This window comes from Puccinia triticina, chromosome 5A, assembly GCF_026914185.1.
Source record: "Puccinia triticina chromosome 5A, complete sequence".
In the NCBI taxonomy this organism is placed as follows: domain Eukaryota; kingdom Fungi; phylum Basidiomycota; class Pucciniomycetes; order Pucciniales; family Pucciniaceae; genus Puccinia; species Puccinia triticina.
Window position 1 is genome coordinate 327559 of NC_070562.1, and position 14061 is coordinate 341619.

Genomic DNA, 14061 nt, shown 5'->3' on the forward strand with positions numbered 1-14061 from the left:
AGTGGAGAACCCTCATACCTTTCAAGCCCCATGATCCTTGATTTTGGATGCAAGATCCGACTCTTGTGAGCCAGTCTGAATTGGTTCCGCAACTCATGAGAGTCTTGGCAACAGTGACAGATCACCTGTAGAGTCTACATACTCCTTCTGCAGTTCAGGAATTCAAATACACTTTAGTTTGCTTTCGGATCGGACTTTCAAAAGCTTTCAAATCATCGAAAGATATTTCTTCTTTATACTCAATTATTTCTAGGATGGACATCCGTGACGATAAGAATGCCCAGTTGGATTCCGAAACCTCAGACCACTTCATGAGGGAAGAGGAAAAGTCGCACAGTATCCCGGCCATCAAAACACCACAGCAAAAGCGCGCCTTACTGAAATTGGATCTATTGTCAGTTGGAATCCCATTCTTACAACATTTTCCATAGTGGGTTCATGGAGCCATTCTGACTTCTTTATTATTAAGTACAGGCTAATCCCTATCTTGGGTCTGTTCTACTTCCTGAGTTTCTTGGATCGATCAAATCTTGGTGTGTTCAGTTTGATTTGACTGGCTGGCTGAAAAAAAACGAAATAATCTGCAATTCACTTACAAATTTACTTACCTTGGATCGGAAAAAACTAGGCAATGTACGAATCATCGGTGCGGTACCGCTCAATCTATCAAATTCCTGTGACCTGACCGAATGCAGATTGCCGACTAACTCTTGCCACCTCATGACACTAGGCCTCCAGAAGGATCTTAAAATGACCGATTATGATTTCTCAATGGCATTGACTATAACATTCATGTGATGTTTTTTTCATTTTTATGTCCAGTGCACGATTGAAACTCCTGATGCATAACTGTATCATTTTAAGGCTCACATTTTCTTTTCTCTTTTTCCGAATGGCATAACAGACCTTACATAGTTGAGTTAATTTTTTACCTCAGATGAAGAATGAATGGTAGACTTACAGGTCTCCATTGGGCACAGCTTATCGAGCTCCCTTCAAATTTATTGGTTAGTTTGCGAAAAAAAGAAGAATCTCAAATCCTGACGTATTTTTTCCCCTGAGCTTACGTCTGAACGCTTTATGTCTGTTTGTTTTGTTTTGTTTTTGTGATACAAAAGGTAAAAAGAATTGGCGCTGGTATTCTAATCCCACTGATTGTTACCATTTGGGGACTGATAACTTGCTTACAAGGCTTGGTTACTAGGTAAGCACGAGCTAACATTGCCCTCCAGTGTTTGATTGCGATTTTCTCATGTATTTATGTCGCTGGCAATTACTTCGGCAATCAGTTATCAGGGACTTCTTGTGTCCAGGTCAGTCAGCAGTTTCAAGTTCAAGAATGAATTTCGAAGTAGTTGTGTATGATGTGGAAAGGGGAAGTAACCAAAAGAACTGTTATTTCCACTCTAGGTTCTTTTTGGGCTTGGTTGAGGGTGAGATCAGATTTAGAACAACGACCATGGCACTTGAATTCTGATATGTTTTGTACACCTTGGAAGGTGGACTGTATCCGGCTATTATACTTTACTTATCATCATTTTACACCAGGTCCGTATAGCTCTGTCTAGCCTGGGCGACTGATAAAGTTTTTCATCATCATATCGTCTTTGGAATCCTAGGACCGAGCTACAGTTTCGTATTGCCTTGTTCTGGGGTACAATCTGTATAGCTGGAGCGGCGTCAGGATTGCTGACATTTGAGATCATTAAGCTGCACGGTCGTTGGGGGCATCCTGGTTGGGCTTGGGTATTCCTGGTAAGTCTCCACAAACTGTCATCTTCGCCTGCATCTCACTCAATCTGTTCACTTGATTTGGGCAGATCGAAGGTTTTGTGACAGCGGTTTTTGGCATACTTGGATTCTTCGTTCTGCCATCACGCATTGAGAGAGTGTGGATTTTAACAGAAGCAGAAAAGGCGTCAGTTTTCATTGGTTGTTTGAAGTGGTTATACAAAGCCTCTGAAGCGTTTATCTTTATTCACAACTGCCTAGCCATCTTTTATCGAGACTAGAGACGGCCTCGTCGTCTAGTTCCAGTCTGACGCTTTCGAATTCCTTCATCGAAAATTATCCCCCCAAATCAACCGGGCGCCAGGTCTGGGAAGCTTGCAAAAGTCCTCATGTTGTCCTCCTGAATGTCGCACAATTTGCATGCGCAGGTAACATCTATAGTCTGGCTTATTTTACACCTACCAGTAAGTAAAATTGGTTTATGTTCATCAGGCAAACTCTTCAAACTCGTTGACATGCCTGGTTCATTTAAATCTTTGCAGTTGTCAATTCAGTCAGTTTCTATCGCCCAAGTCGAGAGTGTTGCCTATTGCAGACTGACTCAACAGCTTGTTTTCAATAGTTCGGTTACTCTCCCTCAGCCACTCAGTTGTTCTCGGGTATTCAAGCTCTCCCTTTGGATTTCATGACGTCAACTTCATGGAGTCCTCGACTAATGATTCTCGTTTGAAATCAAATCGCAGTCCCACCCTTTGCGGTAGCTTTCGTATTCCTCCTCGGGTTATCATACTGGGCGGACTCCCGACAGTCTCGGGGTGTCGCGTGTAACATTAGCGCAGCACTTTCAATTGTCGGGTTTGCAATCTTTTATGTTTCTGGCCACGAAAAAGTGAGGTATGGATCCTTGTTTTTATCGGTTCCCGGAGCATATGGCGTGTCACCAAGCCTGTCGGCTTGGACGGCGGACAACAGCGAACCCCACATGCGCAAAGCAACCGCTATCGCCTTAGGAACCATGGTGGGAAACTCAGGCGGACTCTTCAGCGTTTGGGCGAGTCTGCTCTTTCCTTTTTTTCCCCTTCAGGATTAGGTGGTTTAACCGCAAAAACATTTTTCACTGACTTCAATTTTCTTGTGGACGTTAGATTTTTGTTTTGGGTCACAAGCCAAGATACTACCTTCCGACAGCAATAAATCTATTCCTGTAAGTCAGACTATTCGATTAGGAATTCAATGAACAATTACGTCTTCAAATCCAGCTGATGCAGCTTGGCCGTCACGATGATACAACCAGTGGAGTGTTGATCATAGCCTGCTCCATATTGAACATGGTTTGGCTCAGTTATGCTCAAAAACAGAAAGCCGCCAGACGGAACGACATTCTTCAAAAGTTTAATTCTGGGGAGGCCGAGCCGCAAGACACAAGCGAACAGGACCTAGCAGCTGCCCAAGCATGGGACCATCTGGGTGACCAACACCCAGATTTCAAGTACACATATTGATTCAAGTGAATAATTACAACTGATGTTGGCCATTGACTGTGAATACGTGATTTTATTACAAATGTTATGCAGAAAATTGTACCACTTGAACCAACATCCACTCTCATATCTCACTTGAATTTTGTAATCGCCCTATCTTATCTCCTGCCTGTTCTGACCTGTTACTTGTCTTTTATTCAAAGTTGCTTGAAGTTGTGGGGGAACGCAAGGAAGTAGGCCCAAGGCAAGTTCTTTGCACTGACGTGCTCTCAGTATTTCATCATCCAAAGCCTTTTCAAGGCCCAAGGGCCAAGACTCAGTTTCAAAAAAGGAACAAAAAAAACAAGTTTACGAGTACGTTGTGCTCGCCATCCATCTCACTGCTTTCAAAGTTCGAAAGACCCTGGCCACCAGTCCCTATCAACTGTGAATCTATAGGGTTATTGTCTCAATGTCGCTTGAGATCCCGAACCCTTCAATTATACCATCAAAAAGACTGTTAATTACGGTTTTCAAAATTGAAAACTTCAGAAGAAGAAACGGGCTTCTTCCGACAATAAGGCAAAAACATACTGATTGGATTTTTATGACCAGAAAGTAGACCTGTGCATGAAACAAGCAAAAGTTGGATTGCTTTCAGTGTTTGACGTGATGTGACCATCAAAGTCATTGGAGTGGAAATATTTGTGTAATGTTTTATTTTCTTCAACGTAAATATGTAAATAATTGACAAATGTCTGCTCTACTTGATTCATCTTCCTTTGCTGGTATGATTCAGAGAGGAGACTGATACCTTGAACAATCCAAAGAGAAATGAACCATTTCCCTCCTCAAGGAAAATTACACGTCCAATCAAAGTGTAGCAATAGAGAAAACAATTAGAGAAATGTACCAATCCAGACGCGCTTTGTGGTATTCTGTGTCAACCTCGTAAACTCATATACATCACGTTTACCAGCGTAAATCTGTGTAAGGTCTACGGATGCATGGTAGGGAAATTGTCGGTACATTCCTCATCCATCTCATCATTTTCTGTGGACGACGAGTAATGAGCCCATGTCCCTGAGATGCGGTGAAAGGTCTCCCTTGAGGTAAAATTTTACGATGTGCAACAAGTACGTTGTAAGAGAAAAAGAAACAGGTATTTAGATATATGTGTATCATATGTATAGGGGGGTTATTCTTATTTGTTTTTGGCGAGAGCAAGTTTGTTTTAATATGTATATTAAGACCAAGCTGTGTAATAGTAACAGTATAATAGTAATATCTGATAGCGATAGGATAAAAATGGAAGCAAAAAGAACGAAGACTAATAAGACAATTTTTGTGTTTTTGATGTGCCTGTGTTTTTTATTATTCAAGAAAATTTCACAAATCATCATCATTAAGAGTAGACGAAAAAATAAAGAAACTCTGCTTGAGTCAAGTCGAGTGATGATTGGGATACTCGGGTTGCTTGAAAGAAGGGTAGAAGGGGTTAGAACCGCAAAGAACAAGGTGTAGAAAAGGATAAAGTGATGGACGAGCTGGCTACAGTCTTGCCGTACGAGCCTAGTGAAAAAGTATAAGGAGACAAGCGGACTGAGAAGGAATGGAGTCATCCACCGGCACCTTCTTCCTTTTTCATCGCGTGAGAGGAACCCATCTGACCCCAATGTGAAGCTGCTACGAGGGAAGATGGAATGGGGGTTAGGAATGATTCCCTCTTCGAGCAATACAAGGAGCGGGACGGCAGGGGTCGAGGGATGGGTGAAGAAGAATATCACTGACCTCCATTGCTATTCTCACTCATATGCAGGCCACTTCCATTGGGCCTGTTCTGACTGTTGATCCTCGGCCCACCCCGCGCCGAATCGGCACTACTGTTACTGATCTCTCCGGACAGGGTGGCCATAGCAGATCCACGGCGAGCGGGGTTGTTGAACTGATAGCTCGAGTTCGGGCTAGTCGATGCCGGGGGGTAGAGGAACGAGCCGGACTGCGTGCCAGCGGCGGAGGAGGCTTGGCCGGAAGAATTTGTAAGCGAGTTTGTCGAGTGGGACGATGAGCCGTACGCGTGGTTTTCACGCTCCGGCAGTGCAGACCCGCCGGTGGTCCCCCGGAATGTGTTGTCCGCCACCGCCGGCGAGAGATAGCCACCGTAGCTTCCACCGTGGCTGCCAGTTGCTGGTGATAATCTACTGGTTTGTGGCTGGTTGGAAGAGCCTGTGAATTGATAATCGCCAATCGTCCGTGTCCCTGTGCTCGAGGACGGCGAGCCCGGTTGGCCGCTGGCGCCGAGCCGATTGATCGATGGCAGTCCATACGAGGGTGGTGGGACTGACGACGATCGGTGTGAGTTGTTGGCCGGGTCAGTGATAGTATACTGGGTGTAGAGGCACTCACCCCCAACATTAGTCGAGGTGGCGGGTCGATAGGTCTAAGGCAAATTAAAGATTATTGGACGATCAGTATATCTTCACAGAAAGTTGTGTTGGTCTACTGGCGGCTTCTGCGCGCTAACTCACTGCTGATTCGTCATAGCCACCAACTTGCCCAACAGACTCCAGATTGCGACCGTCGTTAGCTGAAATTATGAAGTGCCCAATCAAACTTAGTCAGCACTTCAGGTTCTGAAAAAAAGAGTATCACGAAAAATCACCAACCCGATGAATCATTACGGGTATTACGATTATTGCCCGGTTGTTGGTCTGAGCCAACGAGTGGTGACGCGTGGGAGTCGGAAAGAAAGGAGTGAGTTGAATAGCCGTTGAGACCACCTGTGGTTTGATTTGGGCTGAAATAGTGCACTGAAGTCTGCTGATCGGTCATGGTACTGTTGGTCGTAGATGAAGCGGAGAGCGGCGGAGAGCGGGCGGCTCGAGGGTAAGGCTCGTATCGAGTCGAGGAGGCTCCGCTCATTGTGGATGACCGGCCAAGGGGACCGGAACCGGATGATGTGGACGTATTGTGGCTGTTGTGGACGCGAGGAAAGCTGGGTCGGCCTCCGACGGTGTTCATGACCGGGCTGCGGGGTGCAGCACCTGGGTTGTTGAGATTAGACGTAGATAGAAGAAGAAATGAATGGGGTGATGTGGGTGATGCGGCACTTGGTGAGCCGGTCGAGCTGTCCGATGAGCCTGGCCGGGAGAGCGCGGCGGAGGTGATTCCCTCTGAAGCGTCGGGGCGAGCTGGTGGATGCGTGGTGCGAATGGCCTGAGGAGGATTAGAAGAAGTCGATCCAGACGCAGGCAGGGGCAAGGCACCATGCCTGGGCACGTTGTGGAGTGACGGAGCGGCGGAACTGACGGTGCTAGGGATCGATGTGGTCTCTTCGGGGCCTTCTTCTTGGATCCATATACGCCCGTTGGACATGTAGTATTGAGGAGGGGCCCTATAAAAACTTGGGTTGAGCAAGTGCGCTACGATCTGGATGTGAAGCATACTCGCATGGGAGGTCGGGGTACGCAGGCGACCAGAAACTACGTCATCAAGCTTATAATAGCTGATCATATGCATCCCAGCAATACTGATTGTCTTCTTCACCAGACCATCCTGGCGGAATTTGTAGGTTGAAGTCAAGCTGCCGACCAGAGATCGTTCTCGTTCACGATTCATTGGGCGTTGATTTGAAGCTGGTGGATCTGAGTTTTCACCAGCTGCAGCTTGGGTTTGCTCTTGATTCTCATCCTTTGGAATGCTAGACTTGGAGTCCAAAGACGAATGTTGATTGGAATTGCGGTTTTCAGTCTGACTAGCAGAGTGGCCAGCGGGATTGGTTGAATGATGGCGGTTATACTGAGAGTTGGATTGGGATGGTCCGGCTGGATGGTGGGAAGCGGCAGAGGTGGTGGCGCTCTTGAGGTGATTGCCACTGTCTTCTTCATGTTTGGGGGCGGTATTGGTGGTTGGGGCGGAAGTGGTTGGAGGGGGGCCAGCGGTAGAGCTGGAAGGATTGCTAGCCGAGCCGCCGGGGTTATTAGTGTTGGCGGTCGGACGTTTCTGGTCGATCTCCCGATAGACCAGAAAATTGTTGAGGATTCGGGATGGGCTCCAGACCCGGCCGTCCGTCCAGCGTTTGATTCCAGCCTTGGTCTCGTCGAAGACGTAGACGGACCCCGAGCGGATGGAGCGCCGCTCGCGTTCGTGCAGCCTGCGAGAGACCATGGGGAAGTCGCCGAGATAGCAGCCGCTGAAGATGATGAGCGCATCATGGGTGCTGCCGATGTAGCCGCTGTAAGCAGGTTCTGCAGAGCTCTTATAGTGTTCAATGTTCGATCGCTGTTGCTGCTGGCGGTCTAAGGGGTCGCGTATCGGGGCGGGATTTGAGGGGTGCTGCTGATGCTGGTGGGACTGATGGGGAAGATGCGAGTGGGCAGGAAGGGTGTGAGCGGGGGGAAGGTGGGTATGGCTGTGGAGGGGATGGAGAGAGGGTTGCAGTTGGGAGACCGAGTGGGAAGTTTGATGATGCTGGTGAATTCCCGAGGGATTGTTAAGGTTAGGATTCATCGTCACACAAGATCTCGATGGGTTGACTACAGCGTGCAGCTAGTCAGAGATAGGGGGAGAATGGAGGTGTATATTTTTTGCTTGTTCTCTGTATATCAAGGTTCCAGGCCAGGGACAGAGAGAGAAGAAGAAGTCGATGATAGATCGTGTTTAGCAGATTGTAGTGTGACGAGAGTTTCTCCGACAAGAAGGTTTCCCCGCCGCCCGTCTGCTCGGTTTCTGAGGAATTTGTCGGAAGTTAGTTGAACTGAGGTATTTCTGTTAATGCAATGAGCCCAAGTAGACGACGCCGACGCGCTGGAGCAGTGGGTTTTGGTGCCCCTTTGGCCACGGTCGAGCTAAAAACAGAAAGCGGCAAAGGAGCGCGTTTGGTTAGTGATGATTGGCCAGGGAGTGGACATGAGTGAACATAAGAACCGGATCTTGAGACAGATGCGAGAAACAATGGGCGGGGGAAGATGAGAAGATTGCGGTATTCCGCGAACAGAAAACGCCGAGATTAGATGGATGTGATGAGAATTGGATGAATACGGCACAGAAAGACTATCGTATTGTATATAAATCAATATGCATCTTTATCGGCACGTACGTAGCTGATCGACCAGAGCCTGAGGTGATGGCAATGGGGGTACGTAAACACAGGAATTAGAAAGACGCTCTCTTTCGCACAACGAACACCTTCCCGGGAACACAACCTCACCGGGAGCGCAAGGCACGTCGGAGTGTAGATATATGCCCGCTGTGAAAAATGGGCAGGCTGGCTGGAGGTGGCAAAGGGAGGATGTGTGCAGAGTATGGAAATAAGATGAAATGAATATGCACAATCAACTTTATATTTTTATTGATGTACCCTCTACAAGTCTCGCAAATTGATGCAGACCTGGTTTCAATGTGCGCGCCAGTCTAAACGGTGCTGGGCTAGGAGACGTAGATCCGAGTGTTGAGGTTTGTGAGAGAGCGAATGGATCCAAACTGAGAAGACGAGACGCGATTAAAAAAAAGGGAAGATGCGGAAGTTTAAAAAAGAAGGTGCAGAAGTTTAAAGGAACAGAGAGAGAAAAAAGTCAAAGGAAGCTTCAGACGGATCGGAAGGAATTGGATGGTGGCGGAAACGATTATTGTGTGGATATGGGGAGAGAACAGTGTGACAAGCAGCTTACAGGTCCCTTTGGGAAAGGTATTAGAATTAAAGTATTACCCCAAATTATTGCCTCACTGTGGTACACTGTTCAGCCACTCTGGAGAGTCTCGAGTGTAGACAATCGGTGTTGATAGGTATTATGGATATATGTATAATAGAAATCGCGATAGGTTAGGTTATATTAATGAATCATCAGCGTGGCCGACACAAGCTCATGGAAAGTGGGGTTCTCGGGGTCTTCTCTGTGACTGTGAGGGGTAAATAAATATGTTAACGAGCACAGTCGATGATCTGGTCGATCAGCTCCAAACCCGAACCCTGGAACAGACACCATCCCATCAAATTCATCGACGCCAGTTTCCCGCAGCAACAGATATGAAGCTCCCGCCAGGGTCAGATGACAGGACTGGGTAGATGGCTATGTTCAAAATAGCTGGGAGAATCAACTGATTCGTGAAACTGATGGGTAGATACCATAGCAGCAGATGTACCGAGGACAGCAACCAAGTCGGCGTCGGTGCGAGCCGGAGGCTACGACCCAGGGTAGAGGTCCTCTTGAGGCGACGGGTATCGAGCAGATGAGGACGAACCGTATAAGATATATTCATATAAACCGAGAGAATGCGTTTGCAGAGCGGCTTGTACAAGAGAAAGGCGAAACAGTGAGAGCGACGGTAACAATCTTTGTAAATTGTAGGCCTTTGCGCAGACTCTCCGGGGCAGTTGATCAAGTCTGCATGGCAGAGGGTTGGGGCTGTACCACTCCTTGGATGTTTCAAAATCCTACACTGCAATCGATAAACTGGAGCATGCTATTGAGGATTTCTGAGACAAACTTCAGAGCATTTGCGCTCAATGTGATCTGTCTGTATCGTGGGCGAAGGCCTCGTCGAAGGGAGCTGAATCAGGCTATCGCACCGGGCGTTCCTCATGTCCATCCAATTCATATATTTAAATATATAAATATTTATTCAGACTCCCAGTCTTGTTTCAAGACCTTCAGCCAACGTCAAGTGCATGTGCGGGTGTCAATGGGGGAGGGAAAAAGGCCGGAGGGAGGCAGAGCGGCCGAGAATGGGGAGAGGGGTAAAGCTGGACTGTGCTCGACCGAAGAAGAAAAGGAAAGGGGAATTGAAATCGGACTGTTAAAAAAAACTGGTTGGCCGCCGCAGTGTTCTCGATGGCAAGACTCGCCCCGCCCTCGGGCATTTTCCGACGCATACATTCAATCATCGGCGCTCGACTTGACGTAATAGCGCCCCTTGCCAAGAATAAAAGCATCGGCAGACAAACACACAGACCCACTCCAATAAAAAAGAGAGAGACATGGGTGTGAATGGTATGTACCTTCCGCGGTAGATCCGATGTACATCTGCTTGCCGAGAGGAATCATCCGATGACCATTTGAGTGTTGAAGAGTGCACACCCAAGAGGACATCGAGGGAACCAAGTCGCTGGGCGGAGATACCAGATTGTCTGGCGTGCGTCGTCACTTGATCACTCGGCAGCGCCGACGTGGGCCTTGTGAAGTACCACACCGAGCCAGTGGCAAATTGGGAAGAGGTTGGGCGGAGAGGTTCGGGGTTGTGGATGCTGGCCAGCATGTCCTATCTAGCTGGCCTCTCCCGAGCTGGGAAGCTCTGGCTGGAGGCCGATCCTTAAAAAAGGAAATTTGCTCGATGCAGGAGAAGCCAAACAGCCCAACCAAGTTAAATCTGGTGCATGGGGTGAGGATTGGCGTGACGAGTGGGCGAGGGAGGAGTGGAAGAAGACAAGAGAAGAAAAGGAAGGATGAAGATGAACAGATGCGTGTAAATCAAGAAATATATGATAATGAAGATTGGCATATAATCAATCATGAAGACTTCAATCAACCTAATCTCTGGGCAAGAAAGTTCAGAGGAATCCTTCAATCTCTTAGGTTACAGTTTTCCTGCTTCCGGCTCAGATTCGACATGATCATCGCCACCCCGGCTGGATCAAAGTGGGCGGCATACATCCAGCGCAATGGATAGTTGCAGGATATATGCTCCAGTTTATGATCATCATCATAAATGAAGCAAGAAATTCACAAAAACAAAGGCAAGAAAGGGTATCCAAAACCGTAAAGAAGCCAAGGAAAGAGGAAATATGTAAAGAACTCTGATCAACAACTTACAATTTTTTAGATTCCGCGCGAAAAAAAAGTTTAGTAAGTGAGTCTTTCCACTTGGGTTTCGGATTAAGCTTTCCTGATCAGCACAAGGATTTCTCTGCGGCTCGGAGGCAGATCAGAACGCCGGTCAATCGATTCCAGACAGCTTCCTCGGGCGCGTTGAGATGGCCTCAAGCCGGGTGACGATTTTCTGGGAGGGTCGCTGGATGGAAGAAGGAATGGAGGGCGGAAGCAGGGAGAGACACAGACCGTCAGAAGCCGCATACACACAGAAAGAGAGATTGAAGAGCGAAGCAGAGAGAGAGAGGTACAGTGAAAGGATAAGAGGTATACGAAGACAAACAGGAATCGATGAAGCCGGACAGAGTTGAAAGCTTGAGGTTAATGGTGGTGATGGATTTGGGAAAAGGGATTTCTGGGATAAGGTATACCGTAGCGAAAGGGAAGAGAGAGAGAGATATAGTAGTATGAGAGAAGGGAAGGTTGAAATCTTGATAGCAGATGGAAACCAGCAGATATATCCACAGGAGATATACTCTGGGTCCAATTATCATGCGAAAAAAAAGAGCACCATGCAATTGAAAATTTGGGCCTTCTTTCTGGCGAACAACTATTTGGCATTTGGATTTGGATTGGCTCATCAATCTCTGGATTCTAGAAGGTATACCCCCCAATAAGCAACTGATAAAGTTGATCTTCAAAGTACCTCGAAGCTCAAACTGTGAAATCAATCACAAGATCTAGAGCGCACTTGGCCTTGCAGTGCACATTATAGGGGGACGAAATCAGGGCGAGGGCTGACTGCCTATTATATAAGCACCGCACTGCCAAAAGACTGACGTGCTGGCAAGATCCTCAGTGAACCCACCACTCGGACATTATGAGCCGCGTCCCTCCAAGATCATGAACAATCATCGTTCGCGAAAACGCAGAGATACAGCCAAAACAGGCCCCAAAGGAGTTGTGTGGGCTAGAGCGTTGTTCAGACACAGCAGCTGGGGTTGGATGCGTGGACCCCTAGAGGCTTGAGCCAAGCCCACAGAAACTAACCTGAGCTGCGATCGAAGTACGTGATTCCGGACGGCCGAAGAGCCCCAAGATGCTGGGGGAGCGGGGCGCGCTGGGGAAGATTACGCGTCGGCTCGCGCTTGCAAAGACGCGTTTATCGAAGTGCAGCGACTTCTGATTGAGTTGAGAGTATGTGTGATGAACTCAAACGGGTGATTAGTAACTAGAGTTTATCCTGGAGCTAGAGCTTATGCTGGGCGTCCAGCTCGAGTCTAATCCAATAATCATCAATGTATTTATTTACCTTTGTCCGGAGTCGTGGGTGTCTCGAAAAAGGCAGCTCTGCGGACTGGGATCAGGGTGCAGGTTGTTCGCGAGACGCCGGGGTGGGGAGGGTAGGAGGAAGCAACTTCTGGCAGGCCGAATCGAACGGGGTCCAGTGATCGAGCGGCGTCTACAGCGTTTAAGGCTGTTTGGCAGCGGCGCTTTCAGCGAGCAGCAGCTGCTGCTGCTGCTTGCGTGTTGAGTTCGAGCGACCTGCGACGGGTGTGCTGAGGATTCAAGCTTCTGACAACTCTGACAATGACGGCGACACTGGGCAAGACACACGATTCATCATCGAGAGAGGAAAACCGGCTGGAGTGTGCTCATGTCTCGGAAGCTTGGTGATCATCAAATCCCAAGGCTCTGCTCATCCTTTATAAGTCCAACGCATACAAATATTCGTTTGTGCATAAATAACGATTTATTTATTTACAAGCTATCGTTCCATTTTGGGTGTGCAAGATTGGTGGCATGCTCAAGAGGATGATGTGAGCTACGAGCAACGTTTTACCCACATTCATTCAACATGATTGTTGTAGATGTCATCTCATTACGCCACCTATCAACAAATTCTTTTCTCATAATAGCCCCTCTGCAGAACACTCCCAGTCCGTGGCCGGGCGCCCCAGCTAATTGAGAGGGAGGCCGGCGCGGCCTGGAAACAATGGCCAAAAGCGCGCTGCTGCACATGGTTTATAAACGTCACTCTGCAGAGGCACACAAATGTGAGAAAAGTCGGGCAGTCATTTAGTTATGTGAATATATGAGATGCACTCTCAGTGGGGTGGGGCCGGGCGATTGGAGCCTCGCAGCATCTCTCCTTTCATCCAACGTCGGGACTGGATCCAGAAGAGCGGTATGGATTGAGTTTTTGTTTTGTTTTCTGCCCCCTTGAAGGAATAAATTGTACAAGTCTCCATAGGAGATCAAGGCCTGGAGAGGCCGGAGTCAACAAGGCCGGGCACGCCGGACGCACGAGGACTTGAAGATAGGTGGTCTGGTTGCAAACAAACATTCGTGTGTGTCACTGTGGTGGCCGGTGCCACGAGTGATCTATGGGAGACCTAGCGATCACCTCATGAAGTCTGAATCCCAGATGTCGTTTATAGCCTGCGCATGTTGATACATAATCATCACTGAGCTGAGAGTTTTTCTAATTCGTCTACTCTGCTTCTCTGCCGGGCCACCAGTCCACGCGCGTGTTCCTCGCTCGCGCTGGCTATACAACAACAATCTTGATAGTGGTGGATTTGGGGACTGGGGTTTTAGCACACACCCTGCGCGTAGGTCCGCATCTGGATCCGGGATGCAGCCGAGGACTTGGTCGAGGACACCGATCTTGATGGATGATCGCGTTTTACGCGGTGATCGATGGCAGCCGTCGATATGTCAGGTCAGCCTTGCCGAGTTTGCCGGGCCTGTTGACGCCACTGACTCCGGGACCTCTTGGCGGTGTTCTCTCACCCTTCGATCTGCCGAAAGTCGTGGGAACCGGTGGTATCAAAGCGGCAGAGAGCGCTGGCTGGGAAGGAGAATCCAGTGAATCACAAGATCACGGAATAATGGGGCCCAGAGAATACCAAGTCGTCGATCAAGGTGTCTAACTGTCTTGCGAGTAAAACTTTGAGCCTGGGAATAGGAGGGGCGTTAACAATGAATGCGTGCCAGGGTCCTGTCCAATGTCCCGTGCCGGCGAGGCCGCGCAAACCCCTCAGCGTTGTGTCCATGTTCTT

The 14061-nt window shown here is 48.2% G+C and overlaps 3 protein-coding genes across 3 annotated transcripts; 1 reads left to right on the forward strand and 2 right to left on the reverse strand.

The window, feature by feature from the left end:
• Positions 1–254: 254 nt before the first annotated feature.
• On the forward strand, positions 255–3233 carry PtA15_5A32 (uncharacterized protein; the record flags this gene model as incomplete). The annotated part of the gene is made up of 18 exons (XM_053169079.1): positions 255–394; positions 475–533; positions 629–646; positions 731–794; positions 905–914; positions 981–1007; positions 1119–1204; positions 1290–1313; positions 1411–1433; positions 1500–1548; positions 1620–1755; positions 1821–1918; positions 1993–2195; positions 2274–2284; positions 2354–2390; positions 2475–2782; positions 2877–2935; positions 3026–3233. 18 exons carry the CDS (start codon positions 255–257, stop codon positions 3231–3233), a joined length of 1560 nt encoding a protein of 519 aa, XP_053020017.1.
• Positions 3234–4809: 1576 nt separating this feature from the next.
• PtA15_5A33 (uncharacterized protein) lies at positions 4810–7700 on the reverse strand (the record flags this gene model as incomplete). The annotated part of the gene is made up of 4 exons (XM_053169090.1): positions 4810–4874; positions 4983–5631; positions 5720–5778; positions 5858–7700. The coding sequence occupies 4 exons, from the start codon at positions 7698–7700 to the stop codon at positions 4810–4812; spliced, it is 2616 nt and encodes an 871-aa protein (XP_053020018.1).
• A 5985-nt stretch (positions 7701–13685) lies between these two features.
• Positions 13686–14055, reverse strand: PtA15_5A34 (uncharacterized protein; the record flags this gene model as incomplete). Its single annotated transcript, XM_053169101.1, has 2 exons — positions 13686–13850; positions 13909–14055. The coding sequence occupies 2 exons, from the start codon at positions 14053–14055 to the stop codon at positions 13686–13688; spliced, it is 312 nt and encodes a 103-aa protein (XP_053020019.1).
• Between the last annotated feature and the right edge of the window lie 6 nt (positions 14056–14061).